The sequence below is a fragment of the Haemaphysalis longicornis genome, unplaced genomic scaffold (assembly GCF_048455015.1).
Source record: "Haemaphysalis longicornis isolate Haplotype H1 unplaced genomic scaffold, Haemaphysalis longicornis Haplotype H1 scaffold_12, whole genome shotgun sequence".
Taxonomy (NCBI): domain Eukaryota; kingdom Metazoa; phylum Arthropoda; class Arachnida; order Ixodida; family Ixodidae; genus Haemaphysalis; species Haemaphysalis longicornis.
The window spans coordinates 96,438,078-96,464,857 of NW_027526225.1; the positions used below are offsets into that span (position 1 = coordinate 96,438,078).

Consider the following 26,780-nt stretch of genomic DNA (forward strand, 5'->3'; position numbering starts at 1 on the left):
CGGTAATTATTTTACAAAGCGCGAAAGAAGAAAAACTACCATGCGCGGTTTGCGGCGGCCGCACCAACTAAGGCTGTGACGTTGGGAGGAGGGGCGCCGTGATTGGACAATGCCCAAGGTTAGCAATCAAACAAGTTTCGGTTTCGGTTCTGTAAAACATAACCAATGGCGTTGTTGGATGGGCATTCTCAATATCTCAGTAATCATCGTACCGCGCTTCTGCCATGTTGTCGGCTGTAAAATGCACAAGATAAGCCTCCCAGGACGGCTTGGAATCGTAGCATTCACTAGCCGAGACCTACGCAGTGCATGGGCGCCCTCCGCGTACCCGCAGACGCCCAAATGTCATGCGCTTTTCCCCTATATTTGGAGCTTGCCTCCCTCATGCCTGTATCGTAAAAAGCGTGTTCGCGCCAGGCCAAGGGTCTGTTCATTCTGGCCTGTGCCCACTGCCTGCAAGCAGTCGGTGCTTATGGTAACAGCACGCCAACGAGAACTCGCTAGCGCGCCAGTGCCAGCCTGCGCGCGTTCTGGGAACTAGTTCGTGTAGCCATGAACGTTGCGGCCCAAAAAAAGGTGAACTCAATATAGAAAACATCGGCGGAAAACAAAAAAGTTAAGCTACAAAAAAAAAAAGAAAAGAAAAGCACGTACCCGCGGGGATTTGAACTCGTGACTTGAAAAACACTTGCGGTAACACACCTAGCACCCCAAACCACTGAGCTACGAAACGGGATGCGGAGGATTTGCTAATATACGCCTCGAGCTTCGCGATCGCTGCGCCGCCGGCCGCCGCTTTTCCGCGGCGTTGACGGGATGTGCGCTGCGTGGCTGATAGGGGCTCGTGCAGTGTTTTGGTTCTGTTTCGCTTCTTTTCGGCTTTCCGCGCCCTAAAAAAACCTATGGTGACGTCTATAAGCAAAGAGTACGTTTAGGTCACTTAAAAAGCAGCTGCGTCTTCGTCGCCGCTCTTCCGGGCGTTGGCAACGGTAGCAGCATATCACCCCTGTCACCTCCAAATACGTCAGGCACAAATGAATTCTACTGTCGCCTCGTTTAGACCTAATACTGGCACAGTGAGAGGTTGGCTTCATTTTGCAGCCTGGACAACGAATACGGCTTCGTTTCGAATAATTACGCCGTAGAAAAATATGTTTCGGTGATGTGATAAGGCAATCCCGGACAATACCTTATGCAAATTTTATAAGAACATAAGCCATGCGAAAATGTTAAGTATATTCCAAGCCTGTACGTCTGAAATATGTGCCCACACACGCCTTATAGCAAGAACCAAGGCAATCTAATATGAAACCACGGGTGTGCAAGTGCGGAAGAAACATAATAGCTCTAATGGAAATGAAAAAAAAAAATACAGTGCAGCTTCTGACATGCTAAATACGTTCGTCGAAACTTAAGCCAGGTAGGGCTCACCAGACCAACATACGCGAAATGCACTGCTATTTCGCGAGACATAGGGGGGGGGGGAGGGGGACGCTGTATACAAATGCGGAGCGGAATCAAGCAATGAACGTTCTAGTAATCACACACAAATCTCGCGTTCACTGTCGTTTTGTTTTTCGATTTCAACGAACAGCTGATCATTCGGCGGTCGCATTTATGGAAGTATACAGGATAGGCAGTTCACAAGTGATGAAAGGTGTCGTTGGAAGAGTGTGGTATGTGATAAGGCCCCCTGATTTCAGTTTCTCCTTTATTCTGCAGGCTACCTATGCCATGTGATGATATTTCGAAGAAGCGTTTAGTCGCGGACGCCGATTATATTCTAAGCCCGTCTGCGCGCTGCTCGCAGAGGAGATATGTAGCAGATGAATGTTTGCGGGCGCTCACGTAAATGGTGGTGATCAATATCTGGGGTATACTATTGGCAAACGTAACCGGCGTGCTGTCAGGTATGAGTGTTCCGCTGCATATGTAAGCGCATAAAACTCATTAACATCGTAGTGTATACCCGTAGCATGGACATCTGAGGAACTGGGGGTTACGGAGACACTGCTAGTAAATTTAGGGCAGTGTAACTACAATCAGGTCCATGCCTACGCCCGTTCCGCGACTCTGGCCTGTGACACACACCTGGCGCTTATACAGACCGAATATACCACACTAAGATCGCGTCAGAAACATTTACTCTCTCGTAAACACACCCCATTTGCGAACAGAGTGACTGCACCACATAAACGTGGGTTTCCAACGCCTGCAAACAATAAATCTCAGTCGTGAACATGCCGCAAAAGCAGCGGCGACAGTAGGGAGCGGGACGGTGACTCCTGCGCCTGCTTTCGAAACGGGCCGCTAGGAGGATTTCAGTGGCGCCCCTACAGGCCGCGCTCGAGGCGTATAGGGTATATATTTTACAACCGGTTTACACTTTTATTTAGTTTTGGCATTTCAAGCAGCTTAGGTGACTATTTGTTGTACTGCGGTCGTGCAGTAAGCGTCGCCCGAGTTTCCACAGTAGCCCACGTCTAGCAATTGCATTTCGTAGACGGAAAAGCGTTCGCAGATGCGTAGTCGTGCTCCTGACCGCTGTGCTTGTTCGCCCAGCGCAAGAAAGTGCTTCCCGCACCCTAGTTTTACGCTGTACGGTAAAAATATCAGTTGATTTTGTTTCCTTAGTACCTATATTGACTTCGCTGACTCTTCTCCCGCCTTCAAGAGGCCTTATATTTTCCTACTGGCGTACCAGTCAGCGAAGCGTCGCATGTGCGCTTGTGCAGCGCTTGAGTTAAGCGACCTTGACTTGGAGCTAGATACAGAGTACAAACTAACGAAGTAAAGGAAGGCGCATTCTTCCATTCCCGAACGTGTTGTGGCTTAGTTTCAACTGATCGAGCGAATTGCGACGACCCGTCAGCGGCCGGCGGACTAAACGGTGGGCCGACTGACTCGGTCGCGGAAGGTCGGCGAGCCGTGCAGTAGCGCGCAGCCAATTGCCAGCTCATCCCCTCCTGACGTCACACGAAAACGCCACAGAAAATGGGCGAGCGTAAAGAGAGGAGGACAGCATTTTCGAATTAGTTTTTCTACTAAATAAAATCGCGTAAACGCGCCTAGAGTGGTCGAAACATGGCCTGGGGACTCCGGACTACAATTTGCGCTAGTAATCCCGCAATGTTTACATATCACTTCAGTGTCCCTTTAAGTATACTCCAAGTCGGTGGGTCGTTAAATATGTGGCCACTCCCGCCTGATAGAAAGACCAAAAAGAGTTAATGAAACCACGGAAAAATTAGTGGTCTGCCAAGTCCGGAAGCAGTATAATAGCTCTTACGGGAATGAAAAAAACCCAGTGCAGCATCGGAAATGCTAGAGACGTTCGTCTTAACTTAAGCACGGTAGTAGGACTCGCTAGACAAACGAGATGCGAAATGCAATAATATTTTACAAGACAGAGGGGAGGGGGGGGGGAGCGGAGGGGGCGCTTAACTATCGTTGTGTACAAATGCGGAGCAAAATCAAGGAATGACCGCTTTAGTAATCACACACACAAGCTGCGCGTTCACTTTTACTTTGTTTTTCGACTTCAACGAACAGCTGATCACTCGGCGGACATATTTTTTGAAGTATACAGTAAGTTCACAAGCGATAAAAGGCGTCGTTGAAAGAGTGTGGTATCTGATAAGGCCCTCTGTTTTAATTTTTGTGCTAGATTCTGCAGTCTCCCTGTATCATATGACAATGTTTCGAGGAAGCTTTTATCCGCGGACGCGGATGTAAGCGGAGGATATATGTAGCATACGATGAATATTTGCGATGGCTCATCTCGCGACAAGGCGATCCAGCAGTGAATTCTTTGTTGAGTGCTGACTCCCGCATATAATTTTGCATTACCCATCGTACTTATTGTGTAGAATGTCCGTGAAATTTACGCCACATTGGCTTGTTCAGGGTAAGGACCAATACCTGATATATAAAGCGCAACTGGCGTGCTGTCAGGTATGAATGCTCCGCTTAGTCCGCTAGATTATGTAAGCACAGGAAACAGATTTACATCTTAGTGTATAGCCGTAGCATGAACATCTGAATGAACGCTGCTTACGGAGGTACCGTTAGCAAATTTGAGGCCAGTGGAAGTACAGTCAGCCCTATGCATATGCCAGTTTCGCGACGCCGGCCTGTGACACACACCTGGCGCTTATGCGGACCGACTGTACCCCACTAATATCGCGTCCGAAGCATTTACACTCTCGTAAATGCACCGCATATGCGAACAGAGTGACGGATCCACATAACTACGTATTTCCAACGCATACAAACGGAAAATATCAGTTACGAACGTGCCGCAAAAGCAACGGCGGCAGTGGTGAGCGGGCGGGAGACTCCCGCGACTGCTTTCGAAACGGGCCGCTAGGGGGATTTCAGTGGCGACCCTACTAAGGTACGCAGCGCTTGAGGCGTATACGCCGACGTAATGCCGCAAACTACGATGGCAGGTGCTTTGACCTTCGTCGACCCAGTGCCACATAGGACTTTCACCTATGCCGAGACCGTGGCACAACCCTTCACTGGAACCATGCCGGGACCCTTCTTTGCGCCTGCTGCAAGCCCTGTGAGTCATGCCACTGCCGGGGTTCAACGCGTCCGGTCCATGCGTGTCGCTCCGCATCCAGCGTCTACATTCGCGAATCCTTGGCGCACGGTGGATAATCGCCATATCTGCTATTCGTGTGGGATTGCCGGACATGTGGCCCGCTACTGCCGTCGTGGCATGACGGGCGCGCGCAACGCATCGTGGCCCTCACCCTATACGCCTCGAGCTTCGCGATCGCTGCGCCGCCTCCCGCCGCTTCTCCGCGGCGTTGACGGGATTTGCGCTGCGTGACTGAGAGGGGATCGTGCAGTGTTTTGGTTCTATTTTGCTTCTTTTCACCTTTCCGCGCCCAAAAAAACTTGTTATGGTGACGACTATAGGCAAAGAGTACGTTTAGGTCACTTAAAAAGCAGCTGCGTCTTCGTAGAGTACGCGATCGCCTGCAAGAGCTACCCGGGGACGCGGTTCTGCGCGCTTCCTCGCCGCTCTTCCGGGCGTTGGCGACGGCAGCAACATATCACCCATGTCACCTCCAAAACATCAGGCACAAATGAATTCTACTGACGCCTCGTTTACACCTGATACTGGCACAATGAGAGGTTGACTGCATTTTGCAGCGTGGACAACGAATGCGGCTTCGTTTCGCATATATACGCCGCAGAAAAATATGTTTCGGGGATGTGATTACCCAATCCCGGACAATAACTTATGTCTTTTATAAGAATATAAACCATGCGAAAATGTAAAGTATATTCCAAGCCTGTGCGTCGTTAAATATGTGCCCACACATGCTATATAGCAAGAACCAAGGAGATGAAACCACAGGAAAATAAATGCTCTGCCAATGCGGAATTTAGAAACAACCCTAACGGAAATGAAAAAAAAAAAAAAAACAGTGCAGCTTCTGGCATGCTAAAGACGTTCGTCTAAACTTAAGCCAAGTAGGTTTCACTAACCAACTATACGCGAAATGCACTGCTATTTCGCGAGAAATCAGTGGGAGGGGGGGGGGGGGGGCGGGGAGGGGGACGCCGTGTACAAATGCGGAGCGGAATCAAGCAATGAACGTTTTAGTAATCCCACAGATAAATCTCGCGTTCCCTTTCCTTTTGTTTTTCTACTTCAACGAAGAGCTAATCGTACGGCGGACGCATTTTTGGAAGTATACAGGGTAGGCTGTTCAACAAGCCACGAAATGTGTCGTTGGAAGAGTGTGGTATGTGATAAGGCCCTCTGATTTCAGTTTCTGGTTTATTCTGCGGGCTCCCTGTGCCGTATGACGATATTTCGAAGAAGCATTTAGTCGCGGACGCGGATTATATTCTAAGCCCGTCTCCGCGCTGCTCGCAGAGGATATATGTAGCAAATGAAGGTCTGCGGGCGCGCACCTCACGACAAGACGACTCTGTCGTGTACGTGCTGATCCCCGAGTATAATTATGCATTGTCCATCGTACTTTTGTTGAATACTCCCGAAATTAACACAGACTGGCTTGTAAATGGTGGTGATCAATATCTGAGGTATAATATTGGCAAACGTAACTGGTGTGCTGTCAGGTATGAGTGCTCCGCTGATTATGTAAGCGCACAAAACCGGTTTAAATCGTGGTGTATAGCCATAGCATGAACATCTGAGGAACCGGTGGTTACGGAGACACGGCTAGTAAATTCAGGTCAGTGTAACTACAATCGGCTCCGTCATACGCCGGTTCCGCGACGCTGGCCTGTGACACACACCTGGCGCTTATACAGACCGAAAATACCACACTAAGATCGCGTCGGGAACATTTACACTCTCGTAAACACACCCCATTTGCGAACAGAGTGACTGCAACACAAAAACACGGATTTTAAACGCCCGCAAACGGTAAATTTCAGTCGTGAACGTGCCGCAAAAGCAGCGGCGGCATTGGGGAGCGGGGCGCGGACTCCCGCGCCTGCTTTCGAAACGGGCCGCTAGGGGGATTTCAGTGGCGCCCCTACAGGCCGCGCTCGAGGCGTATACACCAACACCGCCAATGGAGCACGCTCCGACCCGGCTGCCGACGGCTGCTCCGTCTGATAACCGCGACTTCGTCAGCCGTCGTTCTCTTTCCCCACGACGCCGCTCACTCTCCCCGATGCGCCGTCGTTCTTCCAATGATGACCCGGAAAACTAGACGCCGCAGTTTCGGAGGCACAAACTGCGTCAACGTCGCAATGTTTAAGTCCTCATTGTTCGCCGTCCAATGTAATCGAAGTGTGTGTTGATGGTGTTGCTACCCTGGCGCTTATTGACACTGGAGCTGCAGTGTCTGTTATTGACGCGAAACTTTGCCGAATGCTATGAAAAGTGACGACACCCATAGGTGGTGTTACTCTCCGAACCGCTTGTGCACAACCGTTGGAGCCGCTGGCCGCATGCACTGCTCGGGTCACAATTCAAGGGGTTGTATATGTAGTCGAGCTCATCGTTTTGTCGGCGTGCTCTCACAACATTTTTCTCGGATGGGACTTTTTGTCGCGCCACCACGCTATCATTGACTGGGATCGCGCTGAAGTTGAGCTGTTTCCGTAGGTAGAAAACCCGCAGGACGAGACAACCGCCAAGTTGCGTGTCAACGACGATACGGACGTTCCTCCTGGCTCATCTGTGCGTGGGCCGTTGTGCAACATCATTTCTGATGCCACAGTCGTCTTCGCGCCATCCGGTCTTATTTGGGCTCGCAAAGGGTTGTCGCTGCCGTTCGCCGTTCTTGATATTGCAACTGGTGCCGGCACAATGGTTATTTCGAACCCGACGTCGTTCCCTGTTACACTTTTCTGCGGCGAATGCCTTGGCGTTGTAGAAGAAGTGCATGCCAGTCTAGTTTTCAGTGTATTCGAGGAATCGACGCCCGTTGACATCACCGCACATGGTCTTCAGTCTACACCTGATGACACCCTTTTGAGAAGCGCCATTGACGACGACCTTTCTTCGGCCGAACGTGACGAGCTACTTACTCTTTTACACCGCTTCACTTCATCCTTCGACTGCTACGACACCGCTTTGGGCCGCACGTCGACTGTGTGTCATGAGATCGACACCGGCACGCACGCGCCGTTGCGACAGCGACCCTATCGCGTGTCCTCCACCGAACGGCGTGTCATTGATGAACAAGTCGCGGACATGCCGAAACGCAACGTCATTCGACCATCCGTGAGTCCTTGGGCTTCTCCTGTGGTTCTCGTTAAAAAAAAGGACGGCTCTATTCGATTCTGTGTGATTATCGCCGCCTGAAAAAAATCACGCGCAGGGACGTTTACCCGCTGCCTCGCATAGACGACGCGCTCGACTGCCTGCAGGGAGCCGAGTTTTTCTCGTCATTAAACTTGAAATCCGGCTACTGGCAAGTGCCCATGGCCGACGCTGATCGTTGAAAGACGGCATTTACGACACCCGATGGCCTTTACGAGTTCAACCTCATTCCGTTCGGACTCTGTAATGCGCCGGCCACATTCGAACGAATGATGGACAACGTACTGCGGGGCTTGAAATGGAAAACGTGTCTCTGCTATTTAGACGACATGGTCGTGTTTTCGCATGATTTTGCAACCCTTCTCACACGCCTCAAAAAAGTGCTAACATGCCTTGCCTGAACATAACATGCCTTGTCTGCAGCTGAACCTTAACAAGTGCCGATCCGCTGCTCGAAAACTCACCATTTTAGGACACGTTGTCTCAAAAGACGGTGTCCTCCCGGACCCGGGAAAACTTCGTGCCGTGTCGGAGTTTCCGAAGCCAATCACGCTGAAGGACCTACGAAGCTTCATCGGCCTCTGTTCGTACTTCTGCCGCTTTGTACGAAACTTTGCCTCCATCATTGCCCCTCTCACACAGCTTCCTGGCGGAAGTAAATACATTGCCGAATGGTCCCCCGAGTGTGAGAGCGCTTTCTTAACGTTACGTCGGGTCCTTACGTCACCACCGATACTGCGGCACTTTGACCCGAATGCGCCCACTGAGATCCACACTGATGCCAGTGGTGTTGGCTTAGGTGCTGTGCTCGCTCAACGAAAGGACGGATTTGACGAATACGTGGTGAGTTACGCGAGCCATACACTGACGAAGGCCGAAGTCAACTACTCCGTAACAGAGAAAGAATGTTTGGCTATTGTATGGGCAATCAGCAAATTTCGTCCTTACCTGTACGATCGCCCTTTCGACGTCGTAACGGATCACCATGCTCTGTGTTGGTTATCGTCGCTCAAGGATCCCGCCGGCCGTCTTGGCCGCTGGGCACTCCGCCTTCAAGAGTACGATATCCGTGTTGTGTGCTGATCCGGGCGGAAGCATACCGACGCCGACGCTCTTTCTCGATCCCCGCTTGCGTCGGATATAGATAGCTTGTTCGCGGCAGACCACAGCCTGACCTCTCGCCATGACGGATATGGTTGCTGAGCAGCGCAAAGACCCTTGGGTTTCTTCGATCCTGGAATATTTGTCGCACTCACGGGCAGCTCCTGTGCCTCGATCGCTGCGCCGTCAAGCTTCCCACTGCACTATTCGTGACCAGCTCCTATATCGCCGGAACTATTTCCCCGAAGGTCGAAAATGGCTACTCGTGATTCCTCGCCACTTGCGCAGGGACATTTGTACTACGTTTCACACCGATGCGCAAAGTGCTCACGCTGGAATCCTTAAAACCTACGAGCGACTCCGACTCCGTTACTACTGGCGCGGGATGTATACCATTGTCGCCAAGTTTGTTCGATCTTGCCCAGACTTCCAACGTCGCAAGTCTCCACCGCAGCACGTCAGTGGCCTACTCCAGCCGCTGCCCTGCCCAGCGCGGCCTTTCGACCGGGTAAGCATCGATTTCTACGGCCCACTCCCAAGCACAGCCGCCGGTAACCGCTGGATCATCGTCGCCGTTGATCACTTAACGCGGTATGCCGAAACGGCGCCGCCTCGGCTCGGGACGTTACGTCTTTCCTTCTACACCGTTTTGTTCTTCGGCACGGTGCTCCTCGCGAACTACGGAGCGACAGAGGCAGCGTCTTTCTATCCGGAGTCGTGTAGGCCCTTCTAGCCAACGTTACTAGAATAAACTCAGTTTGAAAGCTCCGCCGGAGAGGCGGGCCGCGCTACTACCGGCGCGTAGTCTGCTTCGGCGGCGGGAGGCCGCTGCAGCCGACCGCGGCGGGCCGCCGCGCAGACGTACCACGGCAGCTTTCTAATACTGCTGTTGCTAAACTTAAACATCTGTGATCTTTCCAGTCAACTAGCTTAAACGCCGTCGTCCTTCTAGTCGCTGTTACCGCATCACATTTGTGCACTGCTTAAGTGGAAATACGTTATGTCGCCTGTATGCACTTACCTCCACGCGCAGCTCATTGGGACGTCGGCTTATATTTTAACTGTCTACATTGCGTTTAACTTCATGTACGGTGGCTTCTAAGCCAATTACCCTTCTCAGCGTAGTTTTAAATGCAGAGCATTTCATTAACTCACGATGTCACCCGCGTTGACGTCCGTAGTCGTAGTCCGCACCCTTCCTACACTATATAAAAGAAAATACTATCCGGCGCCAGGTTTCGATCCCTCGACCCTGCGGGCGGAACGCAATGTACATGGTGCTCTACCCACTGCGCCACAAGGCCGACACAGAATGGGACGCTATGAACTCGCCTTATATCGTTGACTCATTCAAATTACTGCTGACGAGCGCTCTCTCGTCAGCAGTTGCCACAAGTGCAACATTAACGTAACGCAAACTACTTAACGTCGTGCGCCCCCGGAAATGCTCTGCATTTGATTGTTGATTGTGCCCCTCGCGAGGGGGATGTTTCGCACTTGATCGCACTTCCACTGCTCTCTGCGCATGCGCCCCGTCGCTATAGCAACGGAGGCGCGTCGTCTGCTTCCAGGACGCCGCGGCGCCAAATTGAAACGGGTGGTGAGCGGTGGTGCCGCACGCCGCTCGTCGAAACGCGCCGTCGGAAGCGAGAAACGTTGTCGCCACATCTACGATCGAGATAAATAAATGCAAACGTAAAGCGCCAGACATTCGGCGCATTTACCTCACCCTAGCCACGAACAGCTGATCCGACAATTTCATTTTTATAACTACTGTGCCGTCTTACCTTCACCAAAAACGACCCAACGAGTTTGTGAAAGCAGTGCCTTTATAAGTGCTTTATATCCACGCGGCAATAGGACAGTTTTTCTGAATCTCGTTGGTGCAAGGTCCCGTTAACCAGCTTCCGATGTAGAGTTCCTATGCTCAACTTTTATATTCTGCCGGGCTGGTCCCACCTCATCTCGCCTTTGTGCACTGTGTAGTGCATACGAGCATTAGATCACCAAACATGAAAGTTCGGTTTACAGTTCTTACGCTCAGTCCATCTGTGACAAACGAACTCGACTTTTGTGAGTTGACATTAAAGCTTGAATCCGCAATTTAAAGGTGCTCATGGTACGCCTGAATTAATAAGGATCTTTGACCGCCATTTTGATGTCTTGAACTCAAGAAATCCGTTCAGCTTATCATACAAGACACCTCTCCGAAAGGCGAATCAGGCTTCAATGAAGAATTTTTTTGAAAAGGCTAAATTGTGCATAACATGACGCAAGGATGCACAAAAAAATCACTGTTTGAGGGCCTCAAGAACACTGTATTTGCAGGACTCCTTATATGCATGCACGGTGTCAGCACCTTTTGATGGGTTTCTGGCGACGGGAAACTGCCGGATTCGCACACGCTCAAGATGTCTCAATACCACATCGAAACATTTTTTCGTTACTTAAAATGGAAAGGGCGGCTAAAACAACAGCCCTACTGCCTGTCAATTTACAGCTGCCTACAAGCGTCTTTTTATTAGAACAGAAGTTGCATCATCAAATACTGGAAACTCCTCTCGCGATATTGTGACTGATCTCTGCCCCTCAGGTGATGAAAACCTCGTTGAAACGCCAACAGCTTTCGCCTCGTTACGAAGATCATCGCTGTTGCAGGTACTTAATGATGATAACTATAACACCCAGCGGGTCGACTTCCACACAAGCCTTTCGCTTGTTCTCTGTGCAGTAGTGCTATATACAGCAGTATTTGGGGCACGGAAAGGATATGCAGGCACATCCCCCAATGAATACTGCACTACACTGATGTCCACTGAGCTTCCAGAAGTCGTTTCTGCGAATACAAACGGTGGTCTCGTGGCACCATCGAAATACTTCTTGAAATTGCGCCACGTAGTGGAAAAAGGGTTTAGTGTTTACAGGTTTAATGCAAGGGTTAATGTTCTACACGTTTAATGCAGCCGTTAAATGCAAATAGTGAGCGCCTATAGTGGAGGTGTTGACAGTATTGTTTGAACAAATATTACTAGCTGAGTTGGAGCCTCATCTGTTGAACTGCGATGCATTCGACAATCACATTTAAGTTTTGTCGAAGAAGATTGCCAACGTGTATTTAAGAACCAGGTTCAGCCCATTCCGACTGAAATCAACCGGAAAAACTTGCATGCACAACGGTGTATGAACACAGCAGACAGTCTATTATTTCGTAAAATCTGCAAACGACAGATAAGAACCAGAATTAAAAGAAGCTGGCTAGCTAGTATGCCTTCGTATTTTTAGCGGTTTTTATGTGCGTGCGCTTTGTATAAGTCGCCTCATAGCCTACGTTGTGATAAATCAGGCAGTCTTTTTTATTTGGTTACTCATTTATCGTGTGTGACTTTTTTCTTTTGAAATTGTGTAAACCCTAGGGATGAATGAAATTTGTATACCGTTTGTTGCTTCCTCCGTGTGCCTCTCTTCTGGAACGTTTCGAGCAAATATGCCTTACACCGTGAACGGCTGAATGCGTATTCGCTGATATGTAATTGCGTACGGCACATATGTAATTCTGTAAACAGCTGCTTTGGGAGGCAGTAATCTGTTGTTCTAGCCACTCTTTTCTTTTTACGCAATCAAAACATTTTCGATGTGGCATTGAGTCGTTTTGAGCGTGAGCGATTTCGGCAGCTTCCCGTCGCCACAAACACATCAAAAGGTGCTGACACCGCGCATACATATAAGGAGTCCTGCAAATACAGTGTTCCTGAGGCCCTCAAACAGTGAATTTTCTTGTGCAGCCTTGTGTCATATATGTTATGTACAATTCAGCCTTTTTTTTTTAAAAAAAAGGCCTCATTGAAGACTGATTCGCCTTTCGAAGAGGTGTCTTGTATGACCAGCTGAACGGATTTCTTGAGTTCAAGACATTAAAATGACGGTCAAAGATCCTTGTGAATTCAGGCGTACCATGAGCACCTTTAAATTGCGGATTCAAGCTTTAATGTGAACTCGCAAAATTCGAGTGCGTTTGTCACAGACGAACTGAGCGTCAGAACTGTAAAGCGAACTTTCATCTTTGGTGATCTATTGTTCGTATGCTCCACAGAGTGCACAAAGGCGAGATGAGGTGGGACCAGCCCAGCGGATATAAAAGTTGAGCATAGGAACTCTACATCGGATGCTGGTTTACGGGACCTTGCACCGACGAGATTAAGAAAAACTGTCCTTTTGCCGCGTAGAGATAAAAGCACTTAAAGGCACTGCTTTCACAAACTCGTTGGGTCGTTTTTGGTCGAGGTAAGACGGCGCAGTAGTTGTAAAAACTACGCTGGAAAGGGTAATTGAATTAGAAACTACCGTACATGAAGCTACGGAAAAGTTACGGAAAACTAACGTGCTTATCCCTCGATTAAACTTGGCGGCCTCGTTATTTCTATAACAATGTTCATAAATCCTACCTTTGAGTCTCCTATCAGAATTCGCAGAAACTCTCCAAATAAAGCAGCTTTATTAGCCTAATGCGGCTCAATAATGCGTTTGTCCTTGGGAAGGAGGCCGTGTTCCCACCACCACTTAGAAATGTTTAGCCCTTTGTGATCTATGAACCATACCTATTTCCTGTTCAGTTGCTAGCTCCTGTGCAATGCTCTTTTGTGCGCTGTATTTATTCTCTCGATCCGCGGGGGCACACCCCTCTTCGCTTCCGCCCCAACCAGTCTCCCCGCCCACTGAATACCTTACTGTATACTTGTCCCTTCCTTTTGAAACCGCGATTATCCAGTTTTTCCGCACTGTCTGAACTTGCAGCCCACGCCGCGTACGTTGCCCCGCCCTGGTGCAACCTTGAGAGCTGCTTTGTCAATACGACCCCTTCCTCTCTCTCTCCCTCTCTCTCCTTTTTTTGTTGTTGTGGTAACAGGCATATCCCGACTGCATGCATACTGTCCGTTTCCGAAACATCTTCCCCTCCTTCTCACAGTTTTCTGCAAAGCTATATAAAAAATGTGTTCCAAATGTTTGTGACAGCAAAATCATGTAACTGTATTCTGATGAAGGCAAGTCCCGTTGCCACTACGTAAGTAAACCTTGTTTGCTATTGTTCTTGCTGAGTATCCGGCTCTTTATTTATACTATTTCTGCGCGCTTTGTGAGCTTTATCTTTCTCTAGAGTTATATATATATATATATATATATATATATATATATAAGCAAAGGGGAGAATGTGGTAGGTCATTGAAACAGATGAGAAATTCGGACAGACAGAAAGTGGAGAAAAAATGCCCGCCGGGTGGGATCCGAACCAACAGCCTCCAGAATGTGCGTCTGGTGCGGTGACCACTATGACATTAAAAATAAAGCTATACAGGTGCAAACAACTGCACTGCAGCTTACTGAAAAATTTTCGCGGTGGAAGGAAATTTTGTCTGTCTTCAAACTTTGAACCAGGAAGGACTTTTTTTCCACAATCATGTTCTTTTTTGCTTTTCAGCCGCGTGGCTTCGTGTTGGGTGGGTGTCAGTATTTTTCTTTGCTGTATGTAACTGTCTCCACATTGAAGGGCCCATGCGGACAAATTGCAAGTTTGGTTCATTCAAAAGATTGCCTCGTTAGTATCATACTGACCCCACTTTTATTGCAAACTGTACTCAAATAAGCTATATAATTAAGAAAACAGAGAATTGCTATGTGACCCACTAGCTCATTTCCTGCACTAGAAGCTACGACGTAATATGCACAGCTGTGCGTTTGGCTGAGGCCGGCAGATGCAAGCTCAAGTTAGGCAGGGCTTATAAGCTTGCAGAACGACCTATTTTTGCTTAAATGCAATGCATACGTATTTTATAACAGTAAAAATGGTAGGGCAAACAATGGAAGTTACAAAAGCACACGTCAACACAGAAGCACCAGTGCATACTGCCTGTTGGTGCTGCACAGCAGTGCGGTGCTTTGGGGTTTTCTCACATGACACTGGCGTAGTGGCGTAAGCGACATTGCCTTGTGGGACCCTGTTTGCTGAGCGTACCTGATGTTTCACGAAAGGATTACTACGTACCGTAACAACAAGCCAGGTGTTAATACAGAAACAAAGCAAAGGCAGACCAGTCCTACGCGGTATGGTGGTGTCATCTAGGAGGAATGAGAATAAAAAAAAAAGGTTCAGCAGTCCGCTGCAGAGTAAATGGCGCACTAACATTTGCTTGAAGGTTTGTCCTTGTTACGTCATTGCAGGCGTCACAACAAAATGCACGATTTGGTGGGAGAATTAAAATTTTAACTTCTCATCCAGAAAATTCATCCACTTCTCAGTGAATAAAGAATTGTGTTGCTGTGGGACAAGTGCTGGGGGCACTGCAAAACATGAAATGTTTTGAACAAACTTGTATTTTGTCTGCACAGCCCCTTTAAACATTGGCCAAACCATAGCCCAAACATTGCCAAAGCCACTAGTTTGCCTCCAACAGTGCTTGTGCTTCCTTGGGAACTCTGTGCAGTGTGCTGGTCCGTCCCAAGGGGCGCCTAGGCTGCCCGGGACACCATCCTGCACGGGACATCGCGATGGGGCTGCGGAGAGCGCTGGCAGTAGCAGTTTCCCGCTCAGCGAGGCCGAGGAGAAAGAAGTAATCATCTTGGACGACTCTGAGGACCATCACGGCCTGGTGAGCGGAGGAGAGGGCCACAGGCCGGCCACCACTGCGGCGCTGGAAGCATCGGTATGTTGCAGTGCCTTCGTCGACCCCTGACACACTCGTTCACAACTCATGATTGAGGTTTAACGTGGAGAATCTGCAGCCTTGGCCATGAGGCAATGCCACCCTGACTTGGGGGATGTTTATGCAATCACTTTGTGCACGCGGTGAAAGAGGGTCTTTGTCTGATCAGATCAGCACCAGTGTCGACTGTAGCAGGGCTCGGTTGATCGCCTGGCCCATGATCGGCTCACTGCAGCTTTTCTAACAGGTACACGTACCTTACCATGGTGTCAAGTCGTATATAAATACAAGCGTTCAGTAGTATATGCACCTATTCTAATGATCTTGCTAATCGAACCTGGCCATTCAGTGGTCTTATTGGACATACTTGTTTTTGCTCTGGGATCAACTAGCTGAAAAAAAAAGAAACAAAACAGAGGCGGACAGCGGTCCTCTGCAGTATGGTGGCGCCATCTAGGTGGATTGGCAGTAAAAAAAGTGTTCAGCAGTTTGCTGCAGCGTATACCGTGCACTGAAGTTCGCTTGAACGCCTGTCCTTGTTACGTCATCGCAGACTTCATGAAATGCACAACGTGGTTGGAGAATCAAAATTTTAGCTGAAATTCATCGACTTCTCTCAACAAAGCATCGCTTGCTGCTGCACAAGTGCTGGGAGCACTATAGAGCACCAAATCTTTTGAATAAAACAAGGTTTTATTTTGTCTGCATGGCCATTTTAAGTGTTTAACGGAACCTGCCCCTCTGCTAAGGATGCAGGTTCCATCCCAGCTGTGGTGGATGCTTTTCTTGCGGAGGTGAAGAGTGAGATTACCTGTGTGTTGACATTTAGGCGCACGTTAAAGGTCCGCAGGTGGTCAAAAATAATCTGGAGCCCTCAATCCACTACGGTGAGCCTCACAGCCGAGGCCTAGCTTTGGCACGTGAAACCCGACAATCCATTAATTGCTTGAATAAATGAGCCTGTGGAAGAACACTTCACAGGGAGGAGAAACACTTCTTGGTGTGAAGTGTTCTTCCCCTGACTGATTTATTGAAGTGATCATGAACCAAGAAGGCTCACTTTCCACGTTAGTCAAATGATTCTGTGTAATCAGTAAATGCCACCCATTTTTATTCTGCTGCATTTCCTTAGTGTATCATCATCTCCAGTAGGAATTCTCCAACAACTGGAGGCCTGCATTCAGTGTGCCTCGACAGTGGTGCATTTACGGGGTAGGAACGCAGGCTAGGTGCTGCCAGCTTGCAACAAGTGCCTATCTTGTGTCCGTTCTCAGGTCAGAGGAGGCGGATCTTGGCAAGCAGACCTCGGGCCATCGAATGAGCCTCAGGTGTCCGGGCCAAGGGAGGCAGATGAACAGAAACCCAGCAACTGCGGCAGTGGCGGGAGCACCACCACACCATCCGGAGAAAGCTCGGCTGACAGCAGTCTGCCAATGACAGGAAACCCGAAACTGGCTGGCAAGCATGGTCAGATGCCCTGGGACACATATTATAGAGGGAGAGGCCAGCGAAATTTTATTCCCACTAGGCCCAGGGACACGTATTATAGAGAGAGAGGCCAGCAGAGTTTCAGCCACACTAGGCCCTGGAACACACATTATAGAGGGAGAGGCCAGCGGAGGGTCATTGACACTGCAAGTAGATGCCGTACAAGCACGGGTCCTGCCAGTACTAACTACCAACAAGCCCAACCCTCCGTCTCGAAAAGGACTGCCAAAGCCCTGGCTAAACACCTGTGAGTCTTTTTGTTTATTGCTGCCCACATACTGTTTTAATTGACATGGGTGTACTAGTTCAGCTCTTGAGTAACCAGGCAGCATTCGCTGCAGAAAGCCTATTAAAAGGACACTAAAGGGGGGGCCTGGATTACGATGTCGATAATCTAAGTACACCCCTTTTACAACAACTAGCAGTTGTTTAATAAGGCAGACAATTCCAGAAGCGTAAATGCAGGTGACTGCGCCCAGTACACTTCTGGGTGCTACGGTTGGTGATCACAACAACTAGCAGTTGTTTAATAAGGCAGAAAATTCCAGAAGCGTAAATGCAGGTGACTGCGCCCAGTACACTTCTGGGTGCTACGGTTGGTGATGTCGCAAAAGTTGCGGACGGCCAGTACCCATTGAAGAAACATCTATAAATGCTTTCCTCAAATAAACAATTCTTAGATGGTTGAGCATGTGAAATAAATGTAAATCAACACTTTTATGTGAGCTCATCTTATTTAAAAAATACGGACTACAGCCTTTATAGGTTGTATTCACTGGCGAGGCATGCATGCAGGCAATCGTGTGAGTTCGCCGTCACTGGTTACGTCGGGATCCGCGGAATGGCGGTACTTGTCCGTGCTAAGCACACGATGTGTGTTGCACGTTCCCAACTCTACCCCGCCGAACGCAAAGTTTTGCCTCGACTCCGATGGAAGTTCAATTAATAATCTCTGTTGACACCACCGTTGAGAATCAGGTTGAAACGGAGGCGGCGTGAAGCGCCCCTGTGAAAGCGTGAGGGGGAGGGCATTATGCCAAGCCTACGCCAGACACGTGTGTGAAAACCGCCCTCGGTGCCTACTGCCGCCCGAAAAAGGAAACGCAAAACCAGGCATCCATGAAAGCAAGCGTCTCGTCCTTTCAAGTTGACAAAAAGCGCAGATGCCCAGCACGCGCTATGTGCGGTTCGTACATCAGTCCTTCAGGTTCTTCGGTCTCCTTGCTACGTGGCTTGTCGGAACCACGTGACATTTGTTGCGAGAGGTTCAAACATGATTTACAACAGCATGCTGGGCGGTGGCGATGTGCTGCGAGATAACAGCAGCGTAGCACGGGCCGACGTGCATTCGCCGATCACGTGATCACTACTGAGACATGGCGCTATGCGCCTTGGCCGAGAGGACTGCAGTTGGCGCTGCGCACAAATTTCGCATTAGGGAGTATCGTAATCGTAAGCCATTTTAACACGAAAGTGTTTTATTCCGGGATACACAAACATTTGAGTTACGTCATATCCGTCACGGAAGTGACGCCAGTACAACGAAGCAAGCGGCCTGAAAAGGGTGCACCCCTGCACACAAGGTCTTCTTGCGGGGAAGCAACCTTTAGTACTAACTTGTACGTTATACTTAGGGTTGTTCGTTTGGTGTTTTATATTTTAACACGAAAGTGTTCTATGCCGCAGTAACCCAAGATCTCACTAACGTCATACCCGTCACGGAAATGACGCCAGTGCAACTTTGCTGAAGCGACCCGCCAGCAGGACGTTGCTCGCCAAGCACACCCACAAGACAGCCGTCGACCTGCAAATTATGCTCAGCTGCAGATTTCGCTGCACACTTCACTTTCGCGTTTTACCGATTCCTATGACACAGGAACCAACCTCAACTTTTTTACTCATGAACTCCCTGGAAGCTACCAGGGAGAGAGGTAGTCTGGAAGGACACAAGAAATTGACCGCCCGTTTTAGATGCGGAGGCATCTCATTCACCCGCCTTGTCCCTGCATCCGGCGTCAGCGTCGTCGTTGTTGGCGTCCGCCCCTCCCCCATTCTCCTCGCCGCGCGAGCTGCGCTCTCCGCCGCTCACCCCGTCTCCTCTCCGATAGCGAACACTCTCTCGCGAGGGGCATTGGATTGGATTCGATTGGATTGGCTTGGCGTGGATTGAATTGGATTTGGGTTGGATTGGATTAAAGTGGATTGTGTTAAATTGTGTTGCGTCATAGCCGCGGCAGGCGCACTGGCGCCGGCGCGTCCCCTCACCGTTATGCGCGCTATAAAACGCGGTGCCTGCGCCGCTCCGCTCCATCGTTCCAGCGCCGTTCCCCCGCTGTCGAACGCTGCAACGTGAACCCCCTATGCGTCGCATCTACACAGGGGTTCCCGCGAGGGGAGGTGGGAGTTTATTTTGTTTGGCTCGCATTGTATGCCACCATTGTTTCGTGCATGTTCTACCCCGTCGGTCCCTTCTTGGGTCCTGTCCGCCCTGGCAACCAGTCGTGAACACTGTTCTCGCTACTGTAACAGTAGGGGGAAAGCGTGAAGACGGGGCTGAATGTGACTATGCGGGCACCAAGATAGATAGCCACATGTGCAGTTGTGATGACTGAAGCACAGAGCGCTCAGCTGCCGCATCCCAAGATTAGAGATACTTTGCCTGTTGCTTACACTGTGAACAAGAGGTCACGATGCCTTTTATTTATGTGCTTGCTTTAATTGAGGCTTGGCCAAGTTGGTTTATAGTTAGCCAAGAGGGGAACAGCGCAAAACAGATGATACACTAGATGAAGCAAAAAGGACTACCACAAACGCTTGTGTTTGTCCTTTTTTCCTGTAGTACCTTTTCCTCGTCTTGTGTACTGTCCGTTTTGCGCTGTACCCCTCTTTGTTTATCTATGAGCTTCTACTTGGTCGAAGTAATGCCACTGCAGTGCCAAACAAAACAAAAAAAATCTGTGGTTGATTCCTCTGTCATAGGAATCGGTAAAACATGAAAGGAAAATGTGCAGCGAAATCTGCAGCTGAACATGATTTGGGGGTCGGTGGCTGTCTTGTGGGTGTGCTTGTCGAACGACGTCCTGCTGGCGGGTTGCTTCGGCAAAGGTGTACTGGCGTCATTTCCGCGACGGATATGACGTCAGTGAAACCTTGGGGTGTCGTGGCATAAAACACTGTCGTGTTAAAATATAAAACCCGAAAACAAACAACCCTAAGTGTAACGATCGCGTTAGTACTAAAGGTTGTTTCCCCGCGAGAAGCCCTGTTTGCAGGGGTGCACCCTTCACGGGCCGCTTGCTTCGTTGTACTGGTGCCTCTTCCGTGACGGATATGACGTCACCGAAATGTTGTTGTCTCCGGGAATAAAACACTTTTGGTGTTAAAAAGGACTACCGCAAACGCTTGTGGTTGTCCTTTTTTCTTTGTGCTGTACCCCTCTTTGTTTATCTATGAGCTCTACTTGGTCAAAGTAATGCCACAGCAGTGCCAAACAAAAGAAAAAAACAGTCTTAGATTAGTTGTTCCCAATAACTGCATCCATTAAGACTGTCGCTTGCAGGAGCTGTCTTCTTCATTGCTGCCTGGCTCTACTTCCAGTTGTCATCGCGAGCATGCCAGCGTGTGCGAAGCGGTTTGCGGCGTTCCCAATGCGCACCCACTGCTTAGCAGGGGCCGTGTTTGCCCGTGGAAGAAACACAGATTTGCGAAACGGTGCTCCAGCGATGGAACACAAGCAGCGGAAGGGGTGAGATGCGAGCCAGAATCGACAACGTCGGCTACAAAAGATTGGATGCTGAAGAAAAAGGGTGTCCTTGTGGCTATCTCCTCTGCCTTGCAGGATAACGTGGTGCTGACAGCCAGTGAGCCGGCAACCAGTGGGCTCCTTGAAGTTTCCGAGCAGCCATGGAGCAAAAAGCGCAAGCGCCTTGTGGAGCAACTGCGCTCCCTGCAGCCTCTGCCAAGGCTGCAGGCTTGCCTGAGCAATTGGATGGCGGCCATGCGGCGATGCGAGCTGGTGCGTGTCTCTTGGTGGATTGGTGGACATAATTTTCATGGACAGGACGGTTTCACAGTAAACACTAAAAATAAAAAGTTTCACAGTAAACACTGTGAAACTTTTAAACCCTGCTGCTTTCTCACCCCTCATTTCAAATATTCCATTATTTTTAGTCAGTCAATTAGTTCCAAAGGTAACTAGCGATAATTAGCCATTTTTGGAGGAACAATAGAGAAAGTGTTAGTCATAAAACTGCAATCTTTACATTTTCCAATACTATGAACCCTGGTGAATGCAACAAGTCAAGCGGTTTCTTGATGCATCGCTTGGAACTAATTTTACAGCTCATTAAACTCCACGCGCACTCAAAACACAAAAGAAACGCCGGAACTGGGCGTACAGGTTCAGGCATAGTTGGTACACAGCGCCGCCGCCGACGGATCATCACAGGAAATGCGAAAAATAGGCCGCCAGGTTGACCAGGGGCAGCCACTAGGGGAGCCATGGCCTCAATGACGTCGTTTAGGCCATGCCAGGGGTGCATAATGAGGAAAATTTATGAGAGCCTGGTTGGTTTTTCCGCATCTCATAGCGATTTGTGCGCTCACAGTTTCAGGTGCACGTGTAATATTTTGCTCAGGTATTCCGGGCAGTGTAATCTAAATGTCGCGCAGATTTACTTCCACTGATCGAAGAGTGTTGCAGAGTTCCTTTAAAAATTGCGGAGATGGTCAACTTGGACAGATCGTACTTCTTAACTAGGTTTCAGTTTTTTTCTCCCTGCATAAGATCGCTTACAAGCCCAAAGAAAGCAACTGATGACTCCTTAGTGGCACTCGGCATGTTCCAGCTTCATGGCATGCATTTCAGGTTGCTTCGTGTTTTTTTTTTTTTTCACCTTTCTCTCGGGCGAACTGGACAGGAAAGCGTGAGCAAGCATAAATGTGGTCTACCGAAATTTATGCGTAGCAAATTTTGTGACCCCACAAAATCCATTCCACTGATTTTTCCGTTCCCAGGCAGGCTGATTGGGAGCAACACATGGGTCTCACAGGTGTTGTCATAGTGGCAACGCCAACTTTCTGCAAGTTCGCCGTCATCTCCCCTATTTTCTCCCCTATCTCGCTTCACCCGTCTTCCGTGGTGTGCTCCCTCCACCCCCCTGCAAACCCACCACGACGACGTCCAGTTTTGTTTACTTTTTTCTCACCAATTTTTTTTTTCTTTCTGCAGTCAGTTTTGTTGGAAAAGGATGATCCCCATGCAGTGCATTTACACTTCACGTTCGCGGAAAGTGGCGACCGGGTGCGCCAGGCGCGGTCGGGCGATATTCGATCGTTCGCTGTACTCGAGTTTTACTCTCACGCCAGTGCATTATATTTGAAAAATGCCATTGCCTTAGCGCGTGCTGTGGCGGTGATGCCGCGTTCGTTCATTGTAACCGACCATTTGTTATAATTGCAGGCGTTATAAGTGGCCTCGACCGTACTTATAATACGGCTGTAATACTTTGCAAGCACAGTAATACCTCAATATTTCGCAGTAGTAAAAACCGGGAAATATTACGAGATAAGGGATTTTCGAGATAAGCAAAGTGGAGCGAATTGCCATGAAATATCAAGTTCTTTGCAAAAACGGCGCTACTACTTACCAGCTCTTCAACAGCAACTTCCAATCTTGCTTTTCATAAAGAATTGAAAGAGAAAAAATACAAGAGACATTCACCGGCAGGGTTGCTTGACGAAGTTGATATGCCTCTAGGCTCAAACTTCACGTTCAGGGAAATCTTTGGCTTTGTGGTAGGCGCGGCTAAACGAGAAAAAATTGACGGCCTTAGCCGAGGCAGCATCGCGGGAATCTTGTGAACCGGCGGCGAAATTTTCGTCCCACTCTGAGTCATGATTTCAAGATATCCGCAGTTTAACACAAAAAATATTCGAAATAAAGGGCAACAAATACATGGAACGTATAGGAAGTGGTTCAGTGCTGCGGAAAGTTTCGACTTAGCTGCTTTTTCTAGATATGCGAGTTCGAGTTAACGAGGTATTACTGCACATTTTTTGGCACTTGCGGACTGCAAATAAAATTAATACGGAAAACTGTTTTTTGTGGTTTCAAATTTTCAGTTCTCAAGAGTATATATTAGGAAAACAAAAGAAAGAATTGTGGCTCGTTGGTTTGCTCACACATTTGACTGGTTATTTGGTAGAGCTAATTGGACACTGGGCCACCTCCGAACAGCCCTCTTAATGGCTCAACAAGTGCAAAGGCACGTATGTAGCAGCAGCTAGACAAGGGAAAAAAGTGTCATAGCTTAGTTGCCCAGAATGATGATGCGGCAAGCTTGATTTCTGAAATCTCCCTCCCACCTGTACTCTCAACTTGCGTGCAGTGTGCCGAGGAACTGGACGATCTGAATCTCTGCTCAATCCAGACCGGCCATCAGACGGACCAGGAGGTCCAAAGCAGCGCTCCAAACGTTAACGTTGATGCTCTAGTGGAGGCAATTGAGACTGGTGTGTTTCCTGTTGATATGTACCCCTGTCTGTGGCATGCAGTCTGCTGCCCCATCGGTGGCGCTCAAAAGGCCGCTCCGACCACCAGCTGCAGCACGGCAAGCCCACGCGTAGAGTCAGTTCAGCTGACTGAAGGGGAAAGTTCAAGAGCAGGGACTGCCGCTACTGGTTCAGCGTCGAGCCCAGATGGAGAGGAGCAGTTTGGAGCACGCATCTCCTCTAGGCCCGATTCTTGGACAACGGATGTTTCTGAGGAACTGGCAGGGGCATCCACAGCGGCAAGTTCGGCTTCGGCAGCAAATCTGCCTTTGGTGGTGAGTTCTTATGATTGCTTGTATGTGGAAGGCTTGGGAACACTGGAATTTCAACGCACTAGCGGGCATGTCATGTGATGTTCTTTTGTACTTCGCGGGCATCATCAGTAAGCTGAAAAACACAAATATTTTTAACAGATTTAGAAAGACAGGAACTGTTTGTTCGGATGTTTTGCAAACCACTCTGCAACTGTTTATTTGGATTTTTTTTCTCCTAGCCTCGTCGCTTCAGAAGCTGACTAATTATTATGAACTAATTAGTGAAGCGTGTCGGGTTTAATTAGGCAAAATACAAAAATAGCGTGACGCACTACATACCAAAGAGAGTAACGCATTTCGTCGCGTCGTCTTAAGTGCATTGGCATATTTTTAAACTCTGGATAGAGTTCCCTGAAACACCCTGTATATACTAGAGGGAAAGCTATCGCTCGAGTTCCGTGCCGCTGTAACAGATTCTTACTTGGCATTGCCTGCAACATGGCCTCTTTTTCTCCTGATGACAAAGCCAACAGTGGCGGGATTTGTTTTTATGTTCATCTTGCATCAAGCTTTTGACTAATCCCTAATGAATAAATCCTAACAGCTATGCCTTTGCATTAGTTTAACACTTTATAAGGTATTTTAACGGCAGTATTGGCTTTTATGGCCACAGGCAACTTTTGAGCCTGTTTTTTTTTGTTGCAACTTTTGAGAAACTGAATGCTTCTTTGGGGTACAATGCCGGCATGCTCGTTAGAGCAGAGCTCGCATAGGCACTGGCAGAAGATTTCCCTCTAGTATACATTAGTGTTACTAAACAAAGAGAAGGTTTTTTGGTGGCTTTTGTATACATCAATATGAAACTCGCTTGATAGGTCCATGGCGGCAGTACGGCTGGGTGCCTTGCATAGAGTTCATTTTTTGTATCGCAAAAGCGGTTAATGGTAAGTTTTTCGACAATGCTGTCGGCTCTTGGCAGGAGCTTCGACAATGCTGTCATGCTGGCGCACAGGTAAAACGAAAACGCCATGCAACAGTGGCAGCCTTTTGTCTGAGTCCGTGTTCAAACAGAATGGAGATTATTGGGACAGGGGATGTTGTTGTGGTTTCGTTGCCCCTTGCTCCAAGCGGGGCCGCTTATGTGACCATTGTGCCATGCTGTCCACGCAGCCAAGTGGCGAAAACAAACTCGTGAAGGCCTCGCGGGGAGAAGACCGGCATGCCCGGCATAAGCCTTCGAAGAGGCCTGCTGAGGAAGGGGCAGCTCAGGAGGGACGGAGGAGTAAAAAGCAGAAAAAGCGTCGACAGCGCAGTGCTGAGGGAGTGGGGACTGCGGGAGCCTCCCGTTCTGCTCTTGAGGAGGACCCCAGCAGGCCGCTTCCTTCACTTGAGGCTGCAGTCCCCTCGGGGGGGCCTACAGAGGTGGGTGCTCGGCGACTGTGGCGAGGTGGTCACCCCCGCGCCATTCATGGCAGCCGGCAACTTTTCCCGGCTGCACGCTTCTCCCATTGGTGCTGAGAAAGATCTTGTCTTTGTGGCGCCATTAATAAGCAAGCACTGCTGCTTTGGGGGATGTATTAGTATTCTCAGCAGTCGTAATCTACCAACATAAGCCAACTTGATTTTACACTTCAGTAGTGTCTCTTTAAGGGGGACAAGGGTCTTAAGACAGCTGCTTTTAATTTTCAAGCAAACCCTGTGAAACCTGCCAGTCTTTCTGCTTTTCCCCCACTGATTTCAAATATGCCATTATTTTTTCAGCTAGTCAATTAGTTCCCAAGACAGTGAGATAATTAGCCATTATTATAAATGCTGGTGAATGCAATAATCGAAGCAGCTTTTTGGTGCATCGCTTGGAACTAATTTTACAGCTAATTAAACCTTGATGGCACCAGTGGCAAGGAACCATTTTGAATGCCTTTTTAAAACACTAAAGTTCAATGAGTTGTAAAATTAGTTCCAAGTGGTGCATCAGAAAACCCATTCTCTTATTGCACTCACCAGGGTTCATAGTATTGAAAAATATAAAGATTAGTTTTATGACCAACACTGTTTTGCCCATTGATCCTCCAAAAATGTCTAATTATCTCTCATTATCTTGCTAACTAATTGACTTACTCAAAAAAATAATGCTACATTTGAAATCAGAGCATCAAGGCTCACAAGTTTCTCAGAGTTTACCTAAAAATTCAAGGAAGCTGTTTTAAGAGTCATGTGCCCCCTTAAAGGCCAACTGCACTCAAATTTTTCTTTGTCCAAATTCGATCCAAATAAGTAGTCTATGCTCCTAAAATCACCATAACGGCAAGCCCACGCGTAGAGTCAGTTCAGCTGACTGAAGGGGAAAGTTCAAGAGCAGGGACTGCCGCTACTGGTTCACCGTCGAGCCCAGATGGAGAGGCGCAGTTTGGAGCACGCATCTCCTCTAGGCCCGATTCTGGGACAAGTGATGTTTCTGATGAACTGGCAGGGACATCCACAGCGACAAGTTCGGCTTCGGCAGCAAATCTGCCTTTGGTGGTGGGTTCTTATGATTGCTTGTATGTGGAAGGCTTGGGAACACTGGAATTGCAACGCACTAGCGGGCATGTCATGTGATGTTCTTTTGTACTTCGCGGGCATCATCAGTAAGCTGAAAAACACTAATATACTTAACAGATTTAGAAAGACAGGAACTGTTTGTTCGGATGTTTTGCAAACCACTCTGCAACTGTTTATTTGGATTTTTTTTCTCCTAGCCTCGTCGCTTCAGAAGCTGACTAATTATTATGAACTAATTAGTGAAGCGTGTCGGGTTTAATTAGGCAAAATACAAAAATAGCGTGACGCACTACATACAAAAGGGAGTAACGCATTTCGTCGCGTCGTCTTAGAGTGCATTGGCATATTTTTAAACTCTGGATAGAGTTCCCTGAAACACGCTGT

The 26,780-nt window shown here is 48.6% G+C and overlaps 1 protein-coding gene across 6 annotated transcripts in view; it reads left to right on the top strand.

Annotated features, from left to right (window-relative positions):
* The window catches only part of LOC144163035 (uncharacterized), a 265,629-nt gene that overhangs the window by 65,915 nt on the left and 172,934 nt on the right, over positions 1 to 26,780 (top strand). For all 6 annotated transcript variants that reach the window (XM_077693815.1, XM_077693816.1, XM_077693818.1 and 3 more), the window contains exons 4-9: positions 15,343 to 15,561; positions 16,836 to 17,296; positions 20,647 to 20,794; positions 20,888 to 21,064; positions 23,439 to 23,876; positions 25,026 to 25,277. In XM_077693815.1, coding sequence (XP_077549941.1) covers positions 15,343 to 15,561; positions 16,836 to 17,296; positions 20,647 to 20,794; positions 20,888 to 21,064; positions 23,439 to 23,876; positions 25,026 to 25,277 — 1,695 coding nt within the window. The remainder of the gene's footprint in view (positions 1 to 15,342; positions 15,562 to 16,835; positions 17,297 to 20,646; positions 20,795 to 20,887; positions 21,065 to 23,438; positions 23,877 to 25,025; positions 25,278 to 26,780) is intronic.